This window comes from Conger conger, chromosome 2, assembly GCF_963514075.1.
Source record: "Conger conger chromosome 2, fConCon1.1, whole genome shotgun sequence".
NCBI classification, from domain to species: Eukaryota; Metazoa; Chordata; class Actinopteri; order Anguilliformes; family Congridae; genus Conger; species Conger conger.
In genome coordinates this window covers 81,609,690-81,634,564 of record NC_083761.1, presented here as the reverse complement: position 1 = coordinate 81,634,564, position 24,875 = coordinate 81,609,690, and the positions used below count along the sequence as shown (strand labels likewise).

The window sequence follows — 24,875 nt, the reverse complement described above, 5'->3', positions numbered from 1 at the left end:
GCGATCTAGTGCAACAGGGGGGAAAGGTACATTACGGTCCCTTGCACTAAATGCTGAACCAGACCGCATGATTTGTGAAATTAAAGCTTTTGCGTTCTTGTCCAAGAAGGCTGCAGCGGCACTCTTTCTTCGAGCTCAGGGCATGTTTGAAGTCTGTGGTTAGCAGATCGGTTCAATAGACTGTTTTAGCACCAGGCTAGAACAATATCCTGCTGAAAAAAACAGCTCAAGCTAGGCTTTGAAACAGCTGGTAGCTGGTAGATCAGTTCAGACCAGCTAGCGCTGGTAGCTTGTCTGAGCTGGTAGCTGGTCAACCACCTACCAGCTGTTGCAAAACATAGCTCATCAAACCATGTCGAGCTGGGAGCTGCTCTGAACTGGTCAGCCAGCTAAACCATGTCGAAGCCTAGCTTGAACTATTTTTTTCAGAAAGGGGGAGCTTAACATACGGTAGGCAAAAAAACAAAAATGAAAGCAAAATGAAGAAGTGCTGGGTACCTGTGAGTACAGGCCCACTTCAGACACTGACCCCTAAGCTTCAGAAACACACGCTGTTACACACATTCATCTCAGGTTCCTGGAGGGACGGCGGACTGTGCTGTTTTTGATCCAACCAATTGTTCTGGATTAAAATTTCTCAAGAGCTGGAAGACATCACAGCGATATTTCTGACCGCAATAAAACGTTGTTGCACCAGAGAAAACTTGTGCAGTACACAGCTGCGGCTCATCATTCAAGTCAAAAATATCCCACAAATACAAACGATTGGTGGCCAATTAAATAATTTAGGGCAGATGTTGGCAGGAGTGCTCCAGAAACAGATCAGCCCTTATTTAACATGCCCAGTTAATGACACACATAATGAACATATTACACAGAAACACGCGTTATGACATATTTGGGGCCTGTAGCCTAGTGGCTAAGGTACTTAGCAGGGACCTGGAAGGTTTGTGGTTCAAGCCCCGGTGTAGCCACAGTGAGATCCGCACAGCCGTTGGGCCCTTGAGCAAGGCCCTTAACCCTGCATTGCTCCAGGGGAGGAATGTCCCCTACTTAGTCTAATCAACTGTTAGTTGCTTTGGATAAAAGCGTTAGAAAAATACCACATTACGAAGGGGGATTGCCAGGCTGAGGGACAGGGGCTCCTTTAGCGTGTGGGGTTATAACGAGCTGTGGTGTCTCCGCCCGTCGCTAATTAGCATGGCGGCTGTGCCGTTTAGGATACAGGTTATTACTCATTACCCTACCGCTACGCCTCACCACCTTACTGCCCCAGGACACACACATACACGCTAATGCTAACACTCTCTCACACACGCACGCTCATGCTAACACTCTCTCACACACGCACGCTAATGCTAACACTCTCTCACACACGCACGCTAATGCTAACACTCTCACACACACGCACGCTAATGCTAACACTCTCTCACACACGCACGCTAATGCTAACACTCTCTCACACACGCACGCTAATGCTAACACTCTCACACACACACACGCTCATGCTAACAATCTCTCACACCCACATGCACACACACACACGCTCATGCTAATAATCCCTCACGCACACACACACACATGCTAATGCTAACACTCTCTCACACACACACGCTAATGCTAACACTCACACACACACACACTCTGACGCTAACAATCTCTCTCACACACACACACGCTAATGCTAACACTTTCATACACCCACATGCACACGCTCATGCTAACAATCTCTCTCACGCACACACACACACACACGTGCTAATGCTAACACTCTCCCACACACACACACACGCTAATGCTAACACTCTCACACACACACATGCTGATGCTAACAATCTCTCTCACACACACATACGCTAATGCTAACACTCTCACACACACTGACGCTAACAATCTCTCACTCACACACACGCTAATGCTAACACTCTCTCACACACACACACACACACACACACGTTAATGCTAACACTCTCACACACACGCTGACGCCAACAATCTCTCTCTCACATACACGCTAATGCTAACACTCTCTCTCACACACACACACGTTAATGCTAACACTCTCTCACACACACACATGCTGACGCTAACAATCTCTCTCTCACACACACGCTAATGCTAGCACTCTCACACACAGGTGCACACACGCACTAACACGAACACACACACACAAACACTCGTTAACACTCTCACACACACACAGACTAATGCTAACCCTCTCTTACACACACAGGTGCATGCATGCACGAACACACACACACAGAAACACTCTCACACATACGCAGGACAGCTGTGACAACATGTTGATGCTAGAGAACAGAAAACGCACACAAACACACATTCTTATGGAACAGGAGCAAGCACACACACACACACACACTCACGAAACACCAACAGTAGGTCTCAGAAGCAAAGTTCACTGCCTTTCTCTACACACACACACACACAGGGTCACAGTACACACACACACACACACACACACACACATGGTTACAGCAATCGTCAACAATGAGGTGTAAAGTGGCCCTCCTCTGGGTGTCCTGTTACTCTGTTTGGCTGGCTCTGCGGTTTTCAGGTTCTGAAACTCACCTCACCAAACCTGGACACCATTTAAACTTGCCCCACCGAGCCTGGACACCGTGTAAACTTGCCCCACCAAGCCTGGACACCGTTTAAACTTGCCCCACCAAGCCTGGACACCGTTTAAACTTGCCCCACCAAACCTGGTTCAGCGAGAGTATGCAGGTTTCCTTTCCAGCCAATCAATAGACCAGCTGATTTCACTAATTAGTTTCCTCCTCGCTGGTTGAAGGTGTCTTAATTTGCTAATTAATAGTGACAGGATGGAATGAAAATACTCTTGGCCCTCCTTGGCGCATGTTTGCGCACCCCTGGTGGAGATGGTACCTGTCCATATTCGCACTACAGATTTATATCACCGGTCCAGGTCAGCATCGTGAAATTACATTCAGAGCTTTAGCAACGCAATGCTGCATACGCACTCTCTGGTCTGGGAGTAGCCAAAAGCGCATTAGCGCTGTTTTACACTGTAAATCGGTCTGGATAACAGCGTGTGATAAACGAATGCAACTCGGTGTCATTTGAATTCGATACTCTCAAAGACGTATCCTCAGATCTGCCGAGGGGCACAGTTGGGGGATGGGGGGGGATGTGGCCCCCCCTACTGCAGTCCCCGAGCCCAGCCTGGGCGTGCGGCGTTAGCGGGGCAGGGGATGGAGGCTAAAGGGCCGCAGGGGGACCCTGGACCGTCTCTGGACCGGACACTCTGAGGGCCAGCACACCCCCCGAGGAGCTGCACACACACCGAGGGCCTGCATACACCCCGTGGGAGTGGACAGGAGAGGCAGAGGAAGGACACGGCCACCTTGGAGTGGAGCGACAGCAGCTGACATTTACAGCACGTTTAGAAAACGGGAAAGAGGGGCAGATTAGTGTGTGTGTGTATGCATGCATGTGTCCGTGTGTGTGTGTGTCTGTATGCATGTGTCCGTGTGTGTGAGTGTGTGTGTGTGTGTATGCATGTGTCCTTGTGTGTGTGCATATTTATGCGTGTATGCATGTGTCCTTGTGTGTGTGTGCGTATGCATTCATGTGTCCCCTTGTGTGTGCATCTGTGTTTCTGCCTGTTTAGTGTGTATGGGCATGTGTGTGAGTGCATATCTGTGTGTGTGTGTGTGTGTGTGTGTGTGTGTGTGTGTGTGTGTGTGTGTATGTGTGTGTGAGCACCGCAGAGGGCGGTATCACTGTGATTTATAGGGCTGCTCCATTCAAACTAACACATCACTCATGCGCTAATTTCATACGGCTGAAAATAACGTCGTTCGCCAGCACTCCGCCTGGGCCTCGGAATGCCATGGCAACGGGCCAGCTCCGTGGATCGTTCGCTCCCGACGGGAGAGCGGCGGTCGAAACACAAATTCACACACTGGCGACATGCAGGCTAACACGTCACCTGCACCAAAGGTCGCGTGCGATGACTTGTACACACAGGCCCACCGAAACGGCCGTGTCCCGGTGCCCTGTGTTTCTGCCGGCTTTCTGCCCTGATTTCACAGTGTGACGGCGTGTTGGTTCGGCCTGGTAGGCTGAGGGCATAACTCGTCGATGGGACGGGCATTCCCCAAAACCTGGGCGTTTTGTGTGGTGACAGATGTATAATATGGAGTGTACGTGGAAATGTTACCAGTGTAAGTCACTCTGGTTAAAAGTGTATACTGAATGTAATATAACGTAATAGTGGGAAGGATATAATTAACCACTGTACAACGGTGTTCTTTTTTTTATTTTTATTTTTAAGCCGTGAAAATCTTCACTTGGTGCGAAGTGTGCACACGTATGGTCTCTGCTTCCAGTGACACTGGCAACAATAGGACGCCGGGTATACGTATAACAACACTTATTGACACAAATACGACCATAAAGAAATATTTAGGTAGCAACAGGATCCACAAAACAAACTGAACCTTGATCGTTCGGTTGCTAGGCTGTAACCATCAAGATGTTTGCCGTAACCAAGCTCGATCTCCGTCCAAGACCTTTGCGCAATACTATGTGGCCAAGCAGGTGCAATGTTGATTCTTACCAACCCGTTCCTGCAATAATGGAGCAACAGAACGCTTAGTCCAAGTCAGGGGATTTCCCCGACGGACGTCCACCACGAGTGATCTGGGTGCGGTTTCCAGATGAGAGAAAAAAAGAGCACAGACCATGTTCCGCTAGCTTCAGAGGGAAAATAGGCCAAATATATTCCCGTTTCACGATTTCCTCTTTTACACCAATCCAATTTGCCCGCAGGGTTCAGCCACAGACTCGAGTCTTCACACCACCGCCCCGTGACACAATGCCACCTCACAAGCCCCTCCGTTACCGTAGTAACGGACAAAGTGTTCTTGGGTTTCGCAATTACTCCCCCGAGAGTAGCCGGCCACGGCCCCAAAATGTGAAGAAGAGTCGTCAGCAGGCAGGGCTATTTGTAGGCTACATTCTTTTTGTTTTTCGGCGTCGCCATCGGAGAGGTAACAGAACCGGAATGAGTTTTAGTTTTGAGCTTACACATTTATTTCCACATTTGCCGTTGTTAATGAGGAACATAGCCTACATAATTGGAGCGCTGCAGGTCTGGCCTAATTCCTGTTTCCCAGCAATCATTGCTGTAGCGTCACACGGGAAAACCGTCAATCATTCTCCAGTTGTTCCAAGACTACTCGTGTGACCCCCTGGGGATGAGCACTGACTCACGATCCCAGTGCAATTATTCATGCCTTTACACATATTTAGCTTAACATTAAAACACTGTCCTTATGACAATGCGAGCAATAGCTTGGCGGAGAACCAATAATAGCCGTCAAATGGTCCGGTCGAGACTTCGTCCTGCGCCGGTTTCGAAACTGATTGGGCCGTTCCAAATTGTACCGCATGTCAGAGACTCGTAGCCACTAGTCCAATGTCTGTCACAGACTTTTGATGGCCCCCAAACATCAATAGTACTAAATAGAATCGGTTGGGTAGTCGTTTCATTTCGCGAACCCTGGACAGCGGCCCTACACCGTGACAGAGGCCAGTCAGGTTTAAAGTTAGCGGTTTGCGGATAAAATACCAACATAGGATCCCGTAGGAACCCGTTATAGCAGTACAGTAGACTACCCAACAAGTCTGAGCCTTCATTCAGAGGATATGCAGATTGAATCCAGATTGAATGTCCTTCAATTCCAACAAATATGACAAGGACGCGTCAATCCCAGCAAATTTCCCATCTTACGGCGCTGCTGACGTTCCCCGTGAGAAACGGGCTACCGCTGACCAGAACATACAGAACATACAGAACATACAAACACAAACACCAGCAGCTAGTGTCATAAGTCGTGTAAATGTGGAGATGCGTGTGCATTGCAGCACTTCTGCTTCGCGCCGGGGTCCAAGGAACGGACTAGACTTTAACCACTTTGGGTCAAATGGGAATGACCGGCAAATGCGACACAAGATATTCTTAAACTCCGTGCAATGTAGGCCTGCCTCAGTAGTTTACCACTGAAATTGACGCGTTTATGAAAACATCGCACACATTTTGCACATCCACCGTAGCGACGCATAGCCAATAGTCCCACAGTCAGCAGTGTCGCTCTCGTAAGATTTTTTAAAAACAGCCATTTTACATTGATATTCTGAACCGCAAAAGAAGAAGAAGAAGAAAGAAAACAACAGTAGGAACAGCTACATTTGCACGCATAGCAATGGCACCATTTCGATTTTCAGGTTTCTTTCGGTCGACTGAAGGTTTTCCAATTCCAAGTCCTCCTCGGAGAGTACCACGCCGCCACAGTTCTACTGCGGTATTCAATCCAGTGATCATTACGCCAATTAAACCAATTAATACACATTTCGATTAACAATTAGCCGACATGTTTTTCGATTGTTGTTAGTCGCATGGTTTCTTACATTTCGGCATGCTATTTAGCTCTAAAGACCTCATTAAGAGGCGCACAGTTGCTTCGTAAACCACTTTTTCCAGTCCCTTGGAAATGTACCAAAGCGGCCATACCCGTTCACAGACGAATGTTTCCTCATTCAAACGTTCCCATGGCCCCGAAACGTGTCAACAACAAACACACATTTAAAACAAATAAACGCATTTTATTGCGTTGTAGTCCCTTACCTGCCAACGGTTTGGTTGGCGAGCTGTCGCATTCGATTGAATTGCTTCTTCATCTTGCGTGTTTTTCGTCGTTAACCCCAATAGCGAAAAAGACTCGGCATTTCTCATTGACGAACCACCAAGACCCCTTCAGCGCGTCGCAACACAATCCACTCTGTAACAATCCTCCTTCATGGCAATCAAAAACTCTGTGGAAATAATGAGGAATTAACTAATTCCGTGCATTTTCTTGTTCTAAGCGCCCTGCTCCTCCGCTCAGAGATGCTGGACCAATTTCTCCTCTTCGGGCAGAATGACAGCTCACGACAAGCGGACACTGCGCTCCAGCGCAGCTTGGGAAATGTAGTTTTCCACTCAAGCTGTCAAAACGCGGAGGAACCTCAATCCCAAACCACAGTCCCTTTTTTGACCGATTAACTTTCGCATGGGTTCGCTCTAGGTTACGGTAAATTCAGCTATATTCCCATCATAATATTTTAATATTACCAACGTATAATACAATAACCAACAACGACAATCGCAAAGGCGATCTTCATACAGCAGTACAACTTGCACTGATATTTCTTAAGGCGTTAATCTTTGTTAATCTCACCGAGGGCAGCAGAAAGGAAAGAGCAATGCCAGATTTGATCTTTATTTCAATTGTATGGGTCACCAGCATAATATTAAACAAACAGATATGTATGCCTACCCTAAAAGCTATAACATCATTTAACAATATGTAGAGGATAAAAGTGTTTTCTTTTCTTGCTTTATATGGAGAACCTCCAAATGCCACTACACCAGTAATTGTCAGGCAGGCATTTTATTAGAGGCTTCTGGATATATCTAAAATATATAAAAAAAATATGGTTAATTATGAAACCATAAATAAATAAGACGTGAAAAAATAGAACAAAAACAAACATCAAAACAGAGATATTGTCAAAACTATCCTCTCAAGATACACCCTAACAATCCTAAGCAAACAGCGCCACCTTGTGCTTAAATGGACACATTACTGCTCATTTACCAATGACTAACTTTTTATGACGGTAAAGCAATAATGAAAATTGCAGCAAATACGTAGGCCGAAAAGTAATTAAGAGCAGACATTTGTTTCTAGTTTGCATTCATAATTGAACAGGGGGAAAAAATCTAACCAAAGAGCCCTCTTGCATTGTTCAAGCTAAGGAAGGCACATTCTCAATTCTTTTTCTGAAAGAGACCCTGGCAACTAACACTAGCTATGTGTTCTCTATCCAGAACAACATGCGGGTGGCTTCCTGCTCTAAGTCTGTGGGCAGGGGGCCAGTGGATTTCACTAGGCCTGTGGCTAAGTCTCCATTGCCTCCCTGTGGGACTCTGGTTCCTTCAGAGATTTAATTGATTCCAATAAAGCGCAAATCTTCGCCGAAGGAAAAGAGCTTGGTATGTTTCTTCTGGACCCGCTCCAAGCACATTCTGTGTTCGGTGGACGGGCGCCTCCAAGATAGCTTGACCCCCACCCCCCCATAATCCCCACATCACTTCATAGTTTGTGCACCCCCTAGATTTGCAGTTGCACGGGTCAAAGGTCAAGGGTCAAGCACATGAACCATGCTGGTGTTGCGTCATCGTTGACAGGGAGGAATTACAGATGTCCTAACTTGTTAAATTTAAGAACAGTATACAGGAAATCCCAGGGATATGATATAAACCTTATCGCCACTGAAGGGTCAGCAGTAACCTATCACGTGTAAACGTTTCACCTTTTAGTGAAAATCTCGGAAAATGTAATACAAGGTCCTCTGTGTATGTGTGTGTGTGTGAGTATGTGTGTGAATGTGAGTGTGCATGCATGCATGCGTGCGTGCGTGAGTGTGATTGTGCATGCATGTGTGTAGGCGTATGTGTGAGTGTGCATGAATTCATGCTCATGTGTATGTGTGTGTGAGTGTGCATGCATGCATGCGTATGTGTGTGTGTGAGTGTGCATGCATGCGTGTGTATATGTGTGTGTGAGTGTGCATGCATGCGTGTGTGTATGTGTGTGTGTGAGTGTGCATGCATGTGTGTAGGCGTGTGTGTGTGTGTATGTGTGTGTGTGAGTGTGCATGCATGTGTGTGTGTATGTATGTGTGCATGCATGTGTGTAGGCGTGTGTGTGTGTGTGTGTGTGTGTGTATGTGCCGTCAAGGTATTCCAGACATGTACAATCACCGCTTAAGCCTGCATAGCTCTTTTTCTGAAGAATCTTGTACAGAAAGAAACATGTATCGCCGTCCGTGCCATTTTCAGCAGATTCACAATAATACAGAAAAACACAGACCAAAGCTATGATTGAAAAAAAAATGGTATGCACAGTCCGGTACTCATCAGTGTGTTTGGCTCATACAAATATGTAAATCTAATAACAAGGGGGCGCCACACTATTAAAATACCATGTTACTGTCTGACTCGAAGGCAGGCCACAAGACAGTAAGAACGTTAAGCACTGACAGCAGCCATTTTGTTTCATCACAGACGTCACAGGTACAGTATGTCCGGCTACAATAACTGTAAATATGTAGTTTTAAAAATCTCTCTAACTGAAGTCAATGGTGGACTCTACACCACAACTATGATGACGACGACAGTCACCATATCGTTGCAATAACTTTCAGAGCGTCGTACGAGAGGTTAGGAAGAGCAGTGGAGCAGTTACGTAAGTCGACCGTTTCTCTCTGAGAAACGCCAGAGAAAGCGCTCTATTTTAAGACACTACGCATGTGCGATGGTGAACAATTGCTAAAGATAATTGCTTTTTTTCTCCCCTGTGTTAATGCCATATTTCGCCCAAATAAACATTCAATTTCATACCTAAGAATCTAGGCTATCCAACGACTTGGATGTGAACCCAATAAGGAGTCAGAGTACGGATCGACAGCTCATGGTAAGACACTTTCCCATAGGGACCTATTGTAAAAACAGCGCTGAGGTCTGCATAAGCAGACTTAAGCACAAAGCAATTTAGCCCGTGGGTTGGGCCTCTCTCTGAAATACGACACTGGCACGGTCTGGATTCGATCAGAGCAGCTGATCCCGGCATCCTAGTATCTGAGACCTTCTGACACCTGTGAAACTCAGTGGGATAATATCAAGTTTCACTGCTTATCAACTAAGTAAGTTACTGACCAGTAGCGAGCCTATATCTGCTGCCATTTGCTGGAGGCACCAGTGAGTTTGCACGGCTGTGTTCACATCTCTGTCGTGGCTAAAATGAAGAAAAGTTAGTAAAAAAAAACAAACTTGTGGCCAATATCAGGTTTTAACACGCACCTTATTCTAGCTAATTTCCTTCCATTTAATCAAAGCTCTTCTACTGACAAAGTAGGCCCACGCGGCTTTTCCTTCTTTAGGCGGCCCTGGTGTAAAATCAATTTTGATCAGCTTGAAATGACCGGCTACTAGCTGTTTCAAAACATAGCTTGAGCTGGTCAAACCACGTCGAGTATGCAGCTGGTCTGACTGGTCAGCCAGCAAACCTGCCGTTTCAAAACCTAGCTTGAGCGTCGTCTACCACAGCTGGTCGCCAGTATCTAAACCTGCCCTTCACCGCCGAATCCTCGCTTAATTCGAGACACTGAATCAACGTCCGTGTCCGCCATCGTCAGCGTTTCTCTAACGGCATCAGTCTCTTTTTTTGTTTTTGTCTCTTCCTTGACGGAAAACAAAGCAGTAAAGGTCAATTAGCCTGCCTTTTGTATCAGGGTTTCTCGGTGTTCCTCGTGGAGCCCATAAGACCTTAGATTACTTTTACTTTTAAATCCGTCGCCTTTCCCCTCCGCTGTAAAATCCGGCTTTGCCGGCTCGAGTAGCTTGGAAATTATAGTCATAAACTGATCTAGCTGGGTATGAGCTGGTCAACCAGCTACCAATTGTTTCGAAACCTAGGTTGAGAAGTTTTTTTCCCCACCAGGATTACTTTGCTTTTGAGTTCCACTATTTTCATTTCTTCTTTTTTGGCACTCTTCCGTATCTCTAAGAAGGGAAAACAATTTGTGGATATTTTTTCGGAGCTTCAATAGCTATTCAGTGTGCCAGGGCACTGAATTCCCCTCCGATTCAGGCTACTTTTAAGGTGAAGAAGACAACAAAAAAATATCCATGTCAGATTGCAGGGTTTATGGGCTAAGTTTTAAAATGTGGCTAATGCTAATTGCAAGGGGATCTCTTCAGGGCATGACTGTTCAAGGTTTGTTCTGTGGTGTTACGTTAACTGAAGTTGCATTTGACTAAATCGAGAACACGAAGGGCCACTTGCAGAGAAAGCTTCTTCAAACTTTCGTGTTTCCGGACACGCTAGTCTCCTCCCACGTCCACCGTTTTTTGTTGATTGAGTGATTTGTTTATTTGTTTATTTATTTATCCTTTCTTTTCCCTGGAAATCCCAATTGAGATCGAAATCTCGAAACATCTTAGGTCAGACCGGATATAAAAACAGAGTTATATCAGGCTACACGGCAAGACAGCTGACAAACGATTCACAAACACCAAGACTGGATTTGTAATATAGGGCATATCCAGTGTAGTTAAAATGGTAGTCCAGAACGATGCGTAGCGAACCAATTATAGGTACCCTATTTTACGTTATTGTTGTTATACCGTAACTCACTTTCCAACAAGCATAATTCCCAACAAATACCAAAAAGTAAATCAGGAAGCACATGAGCGCCGCTGGTGTAGTGGTATCATGCAAGATTCCCATTCTTGCGACCCGGGTTCGATTCCCGGGCGGCGCACACACTTTTGAAAATTAAAAGTCTTCCTGCTCACCTCAGAAACATAAATGCAACAACAGTTAGAAACTGGTGAAATCGAATAGTGTTATACGATTCGCAAAACAGCACAAGCTACTCGTGTATCACAGATGACTGACAACGCAAGACACTTCAGAAATTAGAGGAGGTGCAAAAACGCGGCGTCAGGTTGCACAGCAACGGGGCAACAACCACGCACTTTTCGCCTGCGACTTCGGAAAACACACACCAGCAAACATTATGGACTGCAGCTACGAAACTATTTCAAAACCATAAACATGACAGCTAGACATCTTACAGCTGATTTGGCCTCTTTGTTTAGACTTAAGGATCTGTACTAAAAAGGATGCTCTGTCGACTGACCTAGATTTTTTCCCCAACGAACTGAAGACGCAGAATTTGACAGGAACTTCACATGGACCTCGTAACTTATATCCTAAGCGTCGGACGCATTTAAATTGAATCATTAAAAAAACTTGATTTTTGTAGATCGTATTATAGTTGCGTGAATCAGATCGAAGTGATTGTAGTTCTTGTTAGACCTAGCCACAAAATCAAAAATGAAACACTTTGAAGACCGGGAACTATGCCAGTTTAGACTCGGTTTTGAAAACCAGCTGTGGTGCAGGGGCGAAGATTGCAAATTCAGAACGTGCGGGAGCTGCCAGTCGTGCGTCTGTGTAAATAAACTGCACGACACCACGCAATGGCTGGAGAAAGCCGGCGGCGCGTTAAAGTTGAAGTTCCTCATGGGCGTACTCATCAGGTGCAAAAGCGTGGACATCCTCGAAAGCACTCTAAAGATTATACAGGTGGCGCTTGGGAAAGACTTCACCTACGCCAGATCCCGGCAAAAACCAAAAGCGCCGGACGATTTGACCACGTGGAGCCACAGTGGCACGATTGACAGGAAATGGCTCGGAACGACAGTTTTGGAAACCTGGGACTGGTTCAGCGGCAGCAAGTACTGGGTGAAAGCGAATTACATTATAGGACTTCTATCTTTGTGCGAGACCGGACTTCTTCAAGCTCTCTCAAATCTTACCCGGGTTCTCATTGAGAGAGAGAAACAGGCGTCCCTTCTGCCCGATTCTGGTAGGTGGTAACGTTTTCAAACGTCAGAGGCGTATTGCCTTTAGAAGATAACCGAGTAATGTGGCGGTTAGACTGGTAAAACATGTTTCATTGATTTTCTTGTTCATGTTACCTTTTATATCAGGACTCCCAAACCCTTTCACCACAAGATCTCCTCAGTATAAATATTTGATAATGACATTAATGACAACATTACAAATGAATATTGCTTTGGTCACTTAAGATATGGAAATATAAATATAATATCCATCATGGCAAAATCCTTTTTTTTTTTCATTTTGCCGTCTTACTATTGGGAGTCCTTGACAGTTTGGCGAGCCCTGACTCATTAGTTCCTTTTCCTGTTCTTCCACGTTTGAGTCGCGGGTGACCATGAGCTGGACGCCTCCTCCATCCCAGAATCCCGCTACTCCTTCTGCGCGGAGGATCGACCCGAGCTCGAGCTGCTTCTGCGCACCAGAACCGCGTCTATGGTGCTCGACCTGCCCGGTGACGCGCGCGATCCGCATTCTCCCGAGATCGTCCCGGCAACCCCGTCGAACTTGGTGCCCGGTAAAGAGCAATGCGACCGTATACGGCACCCCTCAAATATATATACCACTGGATTAATATCTATATTATGTAATCCGAACAATATAGGATGACTGATAAGGGCCCTGCCCCCTCACAGCCAGGAGGTCCTGGGTTCGGATCCCGTTCGGCCAGGGCCTCTCTGTGTGGAGTTTGCATGTTTTCCCTGTGTTTGTGTGGGTTTCGTCCAGGTACTCCAGTTTCCTCCCACAGTCCAAAGACATGCAGGTTAGGCTGATTGGAGAGTCTAAATTGCCCATAGGTATGAGTGTGTGAGTGAATGGTGTGCAGAGGTGTGTATATGTGGCATTTTAGCGTATAAAAAATAATAAGTATATTGATGTATTTATAACTATATACCAACAAATAAGTTGCATGTTTTATATAGTTTGGACACACCTAAATATTGCCCAGAGGTTACCTGGTTTTCCTCCTGCGGTTGCATGGCTGTGCTGTGTCTGCCCGGCAGGCCCGGGTCTCCCCCAGGACGCACGCTACGGCAGGTTCCAGACGCCGGAGAGCGGAGCTGAGGGCACGGAGAGCAGCACGGGGGCGGGTGGGCCCGAAACGCCGCCCCCCGAAGACCCGGCGCTGACCGTGGTCCCGGGAACGTCCAGGTCCCTGTCTGGGGTCCGTCGACACCGCGACTTCATCCGGGGCCTCCCCGTCCACCTGGCCAAAAGGATTCTGGGTAATGGAGTCAACTAGTTGTAGTAGCGGTGGCACAAAGTGGCACAAAGGTTTATCTGTCACAAAACACCAGCACTAACTGCACTCAGAAATGAAGGTATGAATTGTGCCTAAAAAGGTATAAATACTTTATCGCTACCCCATAGGTGCATAAAACTGTACCACAGCCAGCAATATTTGTCCCTTTTTTGCATGGAAGAAGTGCTAATTTGTACCCAAAGAGAACATTACTGTACTTTCAGGGTACATTTGCGAAAATAAGATCCTCGAAAAACAAAAATGCGCCTCCCCCCGTCCCTTTATTTCTGCGAGTGTGCAGAAATGAGTTTAACTTGCATTTGGGGGCACACGTTGTTATTTGACTGTGCAGTTAGGAGCGGTTGTTTTTATTTGCACGTGCCCGGTCTCCAGCGAGCCCTCGTACTCCTCGCGATCCCCCGGCGTCGCGTGATGCCTTCCGCCGCGGCGTAGGAAAGCGCCGCGCCCCGCCGGCGGCTCCCTCTGTTGGCACCGCATGCGCCCATTGACGGGACTGCGAATCGTCCCTGTTGGCGGATCACGCCCCTTGTGAGATGACGGCTTTGTAAACCCCACGACTTTACTGCCGAGGAACGAGCTAATTACGCTCCCCCTCTCTCCTCCTGACACCGTGCTGAGTATCTGCCGTTCTTCTGGGAGCGTCGGATACGCACACAAAGCACCCTAGCAACACGAGAACCCCCCCTTCCTTCCTCCTTCCCATCAACAGCCTACAGCAGAGGCCCACTGGGCCCACTGGGAGCTGCTATCTCTCTGCTGGAACAGGGCTCCCCAGGCAGTGAGGAGCTCAGCTAATGCAATAAGAGATTATAGCCTCAATCTCGTCTGACTCAGCCTAGACCCGTGGTGTGAAAACCATTGTTTTGGGTTTTTTTTATTTTTTAGTTTGTTTCTTTTACTGCGGCCATTAAAAAACAGACAGACAGACGAACAGTCAGACAATAGACACACAGAGCCAGGCCCAGAGTCCTCAGCTGACTCGTAACGACCAAAAGCGTCCAAAATGGCTACTGCTCCGCCTTCACTGACAGGCCAAATAAAATAGTTTCTGATACACAAATAAAATATAAAAAATGTGCTATTTGGGTGCGTGATAACGATAAGAACGGATAATGTGATTTTTGATGTTGGGGTTATGACACATAGATTAGCTGGAACGAAGAAAGCCTAAGCAGTCTGCTGTAGAAAATGCTTAATTTCCTTCCAACAGTTTTAAGAGGTCAGACATCTAATATAATAAATATAAATACAGATAGCATTTCTGACTGTGATCACCCTCAACATAATCGGTTTTGAATTTGCTCTACTGCAGGGGTCGACAACCCTGGTCCTGGAGAGCCGTAGGGTGTGCTTGCTGGCTTTCGTTGTTGCTTGGCATTAATTGATCAATGAAAGCCGTTGATTACACAGTTAACTCACCTCACCTGGTTTCTTGGGTCTGAGTCGCTTGCTTATTTTAAGGTGGAGACGAAAGCCAGCACACCCTGCGGCTCTCCAGGACCAGGGTTGCCGACCCCTGCTCTACTGCAATGAATCTGCCAGAGTGGATCATTCGTTAAGTTGCATAAATCCACCAACGCTGCACACAGCTTATTTGTGCTTTTTGCATAATTGTCAGACTGATGTCATTTTCATAACGGTCCACACGGGGCGTGTATCAGTGTTTTTGCTATTCGGCAACAATCATGTCAGTATGGGTGTCTCGGTGGCGCAGCCTGTAGAGCACTGACCGCATGCTCATTGCGAGCCGCGACGTCGGCGGTTCGAATCCGACCGTCCGACATTTGTCGCATGTCTTCCCCTCTCTCTCGCTCCCATTCTTCCTGTCTCTCTATACTGTATACTGTCCAATAAAGCTGAAAAAGGCCTAAAAAATATCTTAAAAAACAAAAACAATCATGTCAGTACTTGGCCAGAGCTGTGGTCTGAACCGCGGTGAGATTCGGGCGGACCCGGCGGCTGGTGTCAGGGGGTTCTGTGCTGTGGATTTCCAGGCCTTTTGGACCGGACCGCGCTCCTGAGCTGCCACCACGTGTCCCAGCACTGGAGGTTCCTCACGGAGGAGGTGCAGGAGGAGATCGAGACCAAACGCGTGGTGGAGAACCAGGCCATGATCATGCAGGTACAGCTACCGGTAACAGCGGCAGTAACACACCAATACGCCTGCTTACGGACATGTGCAGGACATGTTACCATCCTGTGGCGGTGCGGTGGGTAAGACTGCTGCCTCACAGCAAGGAGGTCCTGGGTTCGAATCCCCGTCTCTGTGTGGAGTTTGCATGTTCTCCCCGTGTCTGCATGGGTTTGCTCCGGGTACTCCGGTTTCCTCCCACAGTCCAAAGACATGCAGGTTAAGCTGATTGGAGAGTCTAAATTGCCCGTAGGTATGAGTGTGTGAGTGAATGGTGTGTGTGCCCTGCGATGGACTGGCAACCTGTCCAGGGTGTATTCCTGCCTTTCGCCCGATGTATGCTGGGATAGGCTCCAGCCCCCCTGTGACCCTGTTCAGGATAAGAGGGTTAGGATAATGAATGAATGAATGAATGTTACCATACATGCATCAAATGTTACCATCTCAACCTGTAGGCCAGCGGTGGATGGGCATCCCCCTATAGCCGGGTTCCTCCCGAGATTTCTTCCCATCGAGGAGTTTTTTTTCTCACCACTGTTTGAGGGTTTTTTTCTCCCTATAAAGGAGTCGTTTAACTCATGTGCTATTTGGGGACTCAGGGCAGATATTTCACCTTTTTTTTCTTCCCTTCTGTTACTCTGTAAAACGACATTGGGACAGTTTTCAGTGAAAAGCGCTCTACAAATAAAACTGAATTTAAAAAATAGTGCTGCAGTGGGTGCCTGCATCTCTCTGTTTGTCTCGGTCGTTATATGTGCATCAGAAACGTTGAAAATACCAGTACAGTGGGAAAAGGAAACGTTTGATGTTTTCCCACAAATACGGAATCTTTTTTTCCCATTTAATCTTAGTTTGAGGGGAGCTGTTGTTTCCTGTCAGCACCACTCGGTGGGAATATCTCCTGCAGGTGCAGGATTCAGATGAAAAGATGAGGCTGTTAATGAGCACGGGCGGCATGCAGACCTGCAGAAATGTGTACAAAGCCGACGGTCTTCAAAGCAGAAAACAAACGCTCACGTCTCACACTGTGAACGTGCAAGCAAGCGCTCAGATACGGTGTGCCAGTTTCTCCGTTTTCAGTGCAGTGAAGAGATTTCTTCCAAGACTGAAAACTGAACGTCTCCTAATCGTACTGTGTGTGGGTAACACTCATTAGATGGCTTAACCATCGCCTCACAGTGAAATATTCAGCCTAAATTGAACTCTGACAGAGTGCTTTTAACTCCAGTCGAGTAAACATGACCCATACACATGACTAGTATTAATTCAGTGAGAGTTGACTTAACACAGATAATTGATGGTGCATGAGAAAAAAATGCATGTTCATTGATGATGGTGCTTATATAAACTGCATTGTGTGGATGGAGTTTGTGACACACCAGTGCTGTGAAGTGCTGTGATTGACAGATGGGCTTTTTTCGGTAACGTGCGTCCCCGTCCCTCCTCAGGGCAGCTCCACGGCGTACACCAGCTCCGTGTTCAGCAGAATCCGGGAGGTGCTCGTCCCCTCAGCTGAAAACCAGGAGGAGGCCATTCCTGAAGCCGGACAGGTAACGTATCTCACAGTCAAGCCCATGATTGACAAGTCAGTAATGCACATGGGGCACGGGATCTCAAGCTTAGATCCTGGAGGGTTTGCTGGCTTATGATGTGTTCAAACACTTATGTGCTTAATTTAAGTCTTAGTTGACTGGACACCTCATTTCCAAGGCCTAAAATGGCTGCTGTTAAAAAAAAAAAAAAAAAAAAAAACTCCATCCAGGACTGGAGCTTGAGACCCCAGGTGTAGTCCTGCTGCACCCAAATCTCAAATCAGACCGTGTCTCACCTCTGGGCTCTCTCTCGAACCCCGACCCGTCAGGACAGGGGCTTTGAGTCTGCCTACTCTGGCTGCACGACGAAAACCGTGGAGATGGAGGAGAAGAACATGTTCTGTGGAGCGTACAACATCCTGGTGCTGTCCAACAGGTGAGCGCTGAGCTGCGCCACATTTCGTAAAGCGGGATTACTGAGTCAGCCTGGTAACTGCGCAACGTAAAACCTGGAACAGCTCATTCTACTTCAGTCCATGCTCCACATTTACGCTGGGTCCGGGTTTTACTCGGTGCAGTTATCTGGCTAACTCTGTAATCCTACTTTGTGGAACAGGCCCCTGGTTTCAAGTTGACATGTTGTCATAGATCCAACACCAATGGTGCCTCCTGGCTGTACACAGAGTGTACGCATGCTGCCGACCTCAGCTGCATTCGCATTTTGAAATTCAACTGCCTGTAGACGTTAATAAGTCTGTGTATCAACATCCAGCAATACAAGTCTATTTAATGGGTGTCTATGCTAAAATGACCGTTATACCTTTCTGCGTATTTCGAGAAGACAATCCTGCATCAGATTGTGTAGACCTGGGTTCTTGTGCAGGCGTAGCTTGAAAAAACACCTGAGAAGCAGCACCAGAAAATGAAAACAAAATGGCGTCCCAGAAAATAAAAAACAAAATGGCATCCCAGAAAATAGAAACAAAATGGCTGACCGAGCTGTGGTTGGCAGAGAGGACTGGTCCAGGGTGGTGCACTACAGCGGGGGGCAGCTGGTGGCGGTGGGCTCCAAGGACCGTCTGGTGCGTCTGCTGGACGTGCGGGCGATGAGGCAGCGGACACTGGCGATGCAGGGCCACGCCGGGAGCGTCCGGGCCGTGTACCTCTGCGAGGACCGGGGCCTGGTCATCAGCACCGGCTATGACCTCACCATCAGGTGACCACTCCCACTTCCTGTCTGAGCCTGGCACTTCCTGTCAGAGTATATACCTATAAACCTAAAAACCAGAGGTGTCTGAAGCGCTGCAGTGGGCTACTGGTTTTCGTTGTGTTCGAACACTAGTCATTCATTTTAGTCATTGATTGGTTAGTGAGTCCACACACCTTGTTCTCGAGGCCTTAATTGGCAGCTGATTGAAAGGAAACCAGAAATACCAGCAGACACTGCGGCCCTCCAGGACTGGAGTTTGACACCCCTGCTATATACTGTCTATGGTTTGTATTTGCCACAAAGTCAGCGTAAGATAGACCTTCAATATCCTGTCTGAACATTCGGTGGGACCATCAGGGAATATGGACATTGACATATTTGAAAGATTATTCTTAGGTGCAGGTAGGATCTTTCAAAAAGAAAACAACAGCCTTAATATAATGACAGTAATCTCTTTACTCCAGATGTAGGGCCAGGTATAATATTTGCTGCTTCCTTTAAATATTACGCGGATATGTAATACTTATTTCGGTGTTTTAATATAACGATCTCAGTGAATGAATTATCATAGCGATGAGTCCTGTCTTCACTTTTGAGCGGATTGGGACCTTGCCATCTTTCAGCCTCTGGTTCTTTCTGTCTCCAAGGTGCTGGGACTTGGGGACTGGAGCCTGCGTAATGCTGTTCAGGGGCCATTTTGGCACCATAAACTGCCTGGATCTGCATGGTAACACGCTGGTGTCAGGGGCCAAGGACTGCAGGGTTAAAGGTGAGGGCCACAGAGGCTTTTCAGAGAAAAGACGGAAGGAATACCCTCTGTCAGATCATTATATGTGACAGTTTTAAATTATATATGCTTTTTCCCTGAAATTAGGAGATAACAGTGCAACAAAACCTTACAATCAGTTTTTTTTCTGAGAGAACCACCATGAAATACCACTGTTATGTATTTTCCTACCCTTTTCAAATACCACCCATTTTAAATTGGGAAAGTAACTAATGACTTGCAGAAGTTGCATCTTTCTACATTTCACTGTTTTCAATTTGCCTCAGTTTCCCTCCTCGCCTGGGGATTTGTATGGGGTGATCTGTCTCCCCCTAGTGGCAATTAATGCACTTACAGCCTGCCTGAGAGCAGATACAGTGATTGAAGGGATTTTGTTCCAACTTCTGCTCTTAGTTGTTTCATTAGTTCAACTAATTCAGCTGACATTTATAAGCACCGGCTATAGTTGCAAATCTGCAAATCTATCCTAAAGATTTCACTGTGCTCATGTACAGAAGTGACTAGTTTATAGATCTTTCAGAAAACCAAAAGGAAGGTAATTGTGGTTGGAACAAAAACCAGCATGCAGATCAGCTCTCCAGTCGCGCACCCCTGATTGGATGGAAGGGGCTCAAAAGTTTACAGACTCACTTAACTTGTGGCGTGGTTCATGCAGGGCTCTACATTGCTCCCATTTTAGGGAAAAAAAAAACTGGAAAAATAATTTAGGAGCACTGTCACGGTGTAGCCGCGCTGCCATGGAATGTGGGAGGGAGGAAACGTGGGAATCAGGAAGTGCACACAATTTACATCACGCAGAGAGACAGACAGTGTGGAACCTGTGTGTCTGTCTCTCACAGTGTGGAACCTGCGTGTCTGTCTCTCACAGTGTGGAACCTGCGTGTCTGTCTCTCACAGTGTGGAACCTGCGTGTCTGTCTCTCACAGTGTGGAACCTGCGGACGGGGCGGAACATCCAGAGGCTGCGGTTCAGGCACGACAGCCCGGTGCAGTGTGTGAGGGTGGGGCGGGGCCTGGTGCTCAGCAGCTGTGACCGAGGCGTGCTGAAGCTCTGGGACCTGGACACCGGGGGGCTCCTCAAGGTGGGGGCCCAACTGCCCAACTGCCCTACGTACCCCCGTCCCCTGTGGGGGCCCAACTGCCCTACGTACCCCCGTCCCCTGTGGGGGCCCAACTGCCCTACGTACCCCCGTCCCCTGTGGGGGCCCAACTGCCCTACTTACCCCCGTCCCCTGTGGGGGCCCAACTGCCCTACTTCCCCCCGTCCCCTGTGGGGGCCCAACTGCCCTACTTACCCCCGTCCCCTGTGGGGGCCCAACTGCCCTACTTACCCCCGTCGCCTGTGGGGGCCCAACTGCCCTACGTACCCCCGTCCCCTGTGGGGGCCCAACTGCCCTACTTACCCCCGTCGCCTGTGGGGGCCCAACTGCCCTACGTACCCCCGTCCCCTGTGGGGGCCCAACTGCCCTACTTACCCCCGTCCCCTGTGGGGGCCCAACTGCCCTACTTACCCCCTTCCCCTGTGGGGGCCCAACTGCCCTACTTACCCCCTTCCCCTGTGGGGGCCCAACTGCCCAACTGCCCTACGTACCCCCGTTCCCTGTGGGGGCCCAACTGCCCTACGTACCCCCGTTCCCTGTGGGGGCCGAACTGCCCTACTTACCCCCGTCCCCTGTGGGGGCCAAACTGCCAATCTGCCCTACTGATCCTCTCCTCCGCCCCTCTCCCCTGTCAGCTCATACCCAGCCAGCAGGGCTCGGTGAAGTGCCTGCACCTGGACCAGTGGCACCTCCTCTCGGGCGGAGCGGACGGCTTCGTCTCTGCCTGGAGCACCAGCAGGGAGCACAGCCAGAGCCTCATGACCTACCGCCACCCCAGGTGAGGGCCGGGGGCCAGGGGCCAGGGGCCGGGGGCCGGGCAGGGGGGTCGCTGAGGTCTGGAGGCTCATTACATTACATTACATTACATTACATTATTGGCATTTGCCGGACGCTTTTATCCAAAGCGACTTACCGTTGATTAGATTAAGCGGGAGACAATCCTCCCCTGGACCAATGCAGGGTTAAGGGCCTTGTTCAAGGGCCCAACGGCTGGGCGGATCTTATTGTGGCTACACAGGGAATCGAACCACCGACCGGGTCCCAGTCATGTACCTTAACCACTACGCTACAGGCCGCCCACATACACTCATGCAGTGAGCAGAGCCAAGGTCCTTTGTAGCTCATATACATCATTAGCTCAGGACGTAAGGGCAGTCGTCTGGGAGGCATAGGGTTGCCGGTTCAATCCCCCACCCTGGGTTTGTTGAAGTGTCCTTGAGTAAGATACCTAACCCCAAATTGTTCTCAATGAGCTGATTGATGCCTTGCATGGCAGCCTATTGCTGTTGGTTTGTGAGTTTGTGAATGGGTGAACAAGAGGCCTTAACACATTGACAAAGAATTTTGAAGGAAACATTCTGAAAGCCCTACTATTCAAAAGGCTGAGGCGCTGGAGCTGAAGGTTGGGTCTCTCCATGGTTGTGAGGGTTGGGTCTCTCCATGGAGGTGAGGGTTTGGGTTCTCCATGGGGCTAAGTGTTGGGTCTCTCCATGGGGCTGAGGGTTGGGTCTCTCCATGGGGCTGAGGGTTGGGTCTCTCCATGGGGCTGAGGGTTGGGTCTCTTCATGGTTGTGAGGGTTGGGTCACTCCATGGTGCTGAAGGAGAGGGTGTCGTCCTGCAGGGAGGTGCTGACACTGATGTTCCTCTTCCTGCGGGTCATCACCGGCTGTGCGGACGGAAAGATCCGGGTCTTCGACTTCCTGACGGGCAACTGCCTGAGGATCTTCATCTCCAACAGCCAGGGGAGCCCTGTGCTCTCCCTGCACATACACGAAAACAAGTACCTCTGACCCCTGACCTCTGACCTCTTATACACTACAACAACTACCTATAACCTCTTATACACCACCACAAGTACCTCTGACCCCTGACCTCTTATGCACTACAACAAGTACCTCTAACCTCTCATATACCACCACAAGTACCTCTGACCTCTAACCTCTGACCTCTTATACACTACAACAAGCACCTCTAACCTCTTATGCACCACCACAAGTACCTCTGACCTCTAACCTCTGACCTCTTATACACCGCCAGTTCCTCTGACCTCTTATACACCACAACTGGTAATTGGATCAGATTCAAATACTTTTCTGTACTCGATTGATCTTGCCTGGTGTAACTGAGCCAACCAAGAGGACCGGAAGGCGGTCTTCGCTGTTTTTGAGAGTGTGTCATTGGTTCCAGTACACCAGACAAGCTCCGTGAAGGGTAGAAAAGAGAAAAGAAAATGTGTATTTGACCCAGGGCTGGTGCTCTGTGTCCCCAGCATCGTGATAAACACCAGGGCCAGTGTGCTCATCTTCCAGTTTGGGGAGGAGGGCAGCGAGCTCTCGGAGTCCGTGGAGGGTGAGAGTGCTGAGGAGGAGGACTCCCCCAGGAATCACCCCCGCTCCCCCGTCCCGGCCCGGAGCAGGGAGCGGAGAGGCTCCTCCGGGGCGAAGCAGGCTGAGAAGGACTCGCTTTCCCATCATGCCCCTGGCCTGTCCACTCCCAGCATGCAGCGGGAAAAGAGTATGTCGCATCCTCGCAAACCCATTCACTCTGAGCATTGAGCGGTGTGTTGAGATTAACTTTACAGTGTCAAGATTAACCAATGAGCCTTTTGGGTTTAAGCTTACTTACTGTTGAAATAAAACTCATTCCGTTGAGATTATACGAGATATAGTGCGTTTAGATTAACAGCACTGTGTTGACATTAACCTCGGTGTGTTAAAGCTAGAGTCAATATGTTGAGATTAACCTCACTCTGTTGAGATTAACTTCACTTTGTTTAGGTTATCTTCAGTGTGTTGAGATTAGTCTCAGTGTCTTGAGACTAACCTCACTGTGTGTGTTGAGCCTGTTGAATTTAGCCGTACTTACTGTTGAAATAAAACTCACTCTGCTGAGATTAACTTCACTGTGTTGAAATGAACCTCACTCTGGTGAGGTTAACATCACTGTTGAGTTTAAACTCACTCTGTTGAGATTAACTTCACTGTGTTGACTCAGCGTTGACTTGTGAGCCAATCGCTTTTCCCAGGCGCTCAGCAGAGGCCTCTCAGACCAGCCACGGACTCGGTGCTCCAGAGACACCACCCCAGCCTGGCCTACAGCGGCCTGCACTCAGACCCAAACGCAAAGCCCCCCACGGCCCTCTGTCCCAGGACAGCGACCGGCAGGGCCAGCCAGAGGCCCAAAACCACCAGCTGCATCCCAGGTGAGACTCCTGCAGATTCCTGTCTCTCCTGCAGGGGGTGCTACCAGAGCTTGGGGCATATTTCATTTCACAAAACATGACCGAGTATTACCGAGTTAGCTGGATAACTGCGCTGCACATAGAACCTGGAACAGCTCTTTTTATGTTACTTCAGTCCATGTTCCTGGTTCCAGGTTTTACTCGGTGCAGTTATCCAGCTAACTCTGCAATCCTGCTTCATGAAACAGGGCCCAGGTTCTAAGGCACCCCTTGGTCAGTCTCAGATCTTTAACACATTAGAAATCAAGTGTAAAACAGACAACCACAGATTTAGCCTGTATTGGAGTATAAACAGTGCATTGTGTGTCTGTCTCCTCCCACAGTGAGAAGGCCTGTTGTCCCGGTGAAGTGGGGGTGGGCCCGAAATGAAGAGGCCAAAAAGCAGGGGCCCTCCAATAAACACGCCCCCTCGGAGGCCGACGTATCCCAGCAGCCCCGGCGGTGCGGCCGATCCGGCTGCCTCGTTCACCCTGACGTGGGCGCGTGTGAGGCCTGGGGTCCCCCCCCTTCCCCCCTCCGCACGCAACCGGGGGCCAAAGCGTCGTTGCCGGGGGCGACGAGCCCCGCCACGCCCACCGCCGCAAGCCCCGCCTCCCGTCAGATCCGCCCGTTCACCGCCTCCCCCAGCCTGGGGCGCCTCCATCCCCACGCGGGACGGGCCGTGGGCGGCTCGGAGACGGGGAGGCCGGGCGGCTCGTCCGGGTCGGGGTCCGGGAAGACGGTGTGTAAGGTGGGGGGGTACACCACCACGGCGGAGCGGGACATCGACCCGGACCGCTGCGTGCTCAGCAGCGCCCCCTGCGGGCGCGCGGGGGGGCGTCGCCACGTGGGCTTCCAGGCGACCTCTGACCCCGCCCCGGCCGCGACCTTCGACCCCTTCCGGAGGCGCTCGCCGTTCCGGCTGCTGACGGCCGGGCAGCAGGAGGAGCGCGAGAGGGAGGCGCAGCGGGAGCACGAGGAGGCGTGCGCCAGGGAACGCCGCAGAGAGGAGAGGCAGAGGAGGAGAGCCTGGCGCATGATGGCCAAGGGCCGGCTGCCTGGCGCCCT

The 24,875-nt window shown here is 49.0% G+C and overlaps 2 protein-coding genes and 1 non-coding gene across 3 annotated transcripts in view; 2 read left to right on the top strand and 1 right to left on the bottom strand.

Annotated features, from left to right (window-relative positions):
• Positions 1-6,947, bottom strand: part of LOC133121363 (rho GTPase-activating protein 44-like) — an 85,260-nt gene extending 78,313 nt beyond the window's left edge. Inside the window, exon 1 of the mRNA XM_061230563.1 lies at positions 6,674-6,947. Within this exon, the coding sequence (XP_061086547.1) occupies positions 6,674-6,726 (53 nt within the window). The 5' untranslated portion in view covers positions 6,727-6,947. The remainder of the gene's footprint in view (positions 1-6,673) is intronic.
• A 4,397-nt stretch (positions 6,948-11,344) lies between these two features.
• trnag-ccc (transfer RNA glycine (anticodon CCC)) lies at positions 11,345-11,415 on the top strand. Its single transcript has one exon. It is a non-coding gene; the product is annotated as a tRNA-Gly (tRNA).
• A 578-nt stretch (positions 11,416-11,993) lies between these two features.
• The window catches only part of fbxw10 (F-box and WD repeat domain containing 10), a 12,940-nt gene continuing 58 nt past the window's right edge, over positions 11,994-24,875 (top strand). The window contains exons 1-14 of the mRNA XM_061230562.1: positions 11,994-12,528; positions 12,889-13,080; positions 13,568-13,789; positions 15,822-15,949; positions 17,407-17,528; positions 17,825-17,926; positions 18,503-18,706; positions 19,348-19,469; positions 20,414-20,568; positions 21,222-21,364; positions 22,209-22,367; positions 22,857-23,101; positions 23,613-23,789; positions 24,152-24,875. The exon at positions 24,152-24,875 is cut by the window's right edge and continues 58 nt beyond it. Coding sequence (XP_061086546.1) covers positions 11,994-12,528; positions 12,889-13,080; positions 13,568-13,789; positions 15,822-15,949; positions 17,407-17,528; positions 17,825-17,926; positions 18,503-18,706; positions 19,348-19,469; positions 20,414-20,568; positions 21,222-21,364; positions 22,209-22,367; positions 22,857-23,101; positions 23,613-23,789; positions 24,152-24,875 — 3,230 coding nt within the window. The remainder of the gene's footprint in view (positions 12,529-12,888; positions 13,081-13,567; positions 13,790-15,821; positions 15,950-17,406; positions 17,529-17,824; positions 17,927-18,502; positions 18,707-19,347; positions 19,470-20,413; positions 20,569-21,221; positions 21,365-22,208; positions 22,368-22,856; positions 23,102-23,612; positions 23,790-24,151) is intronic.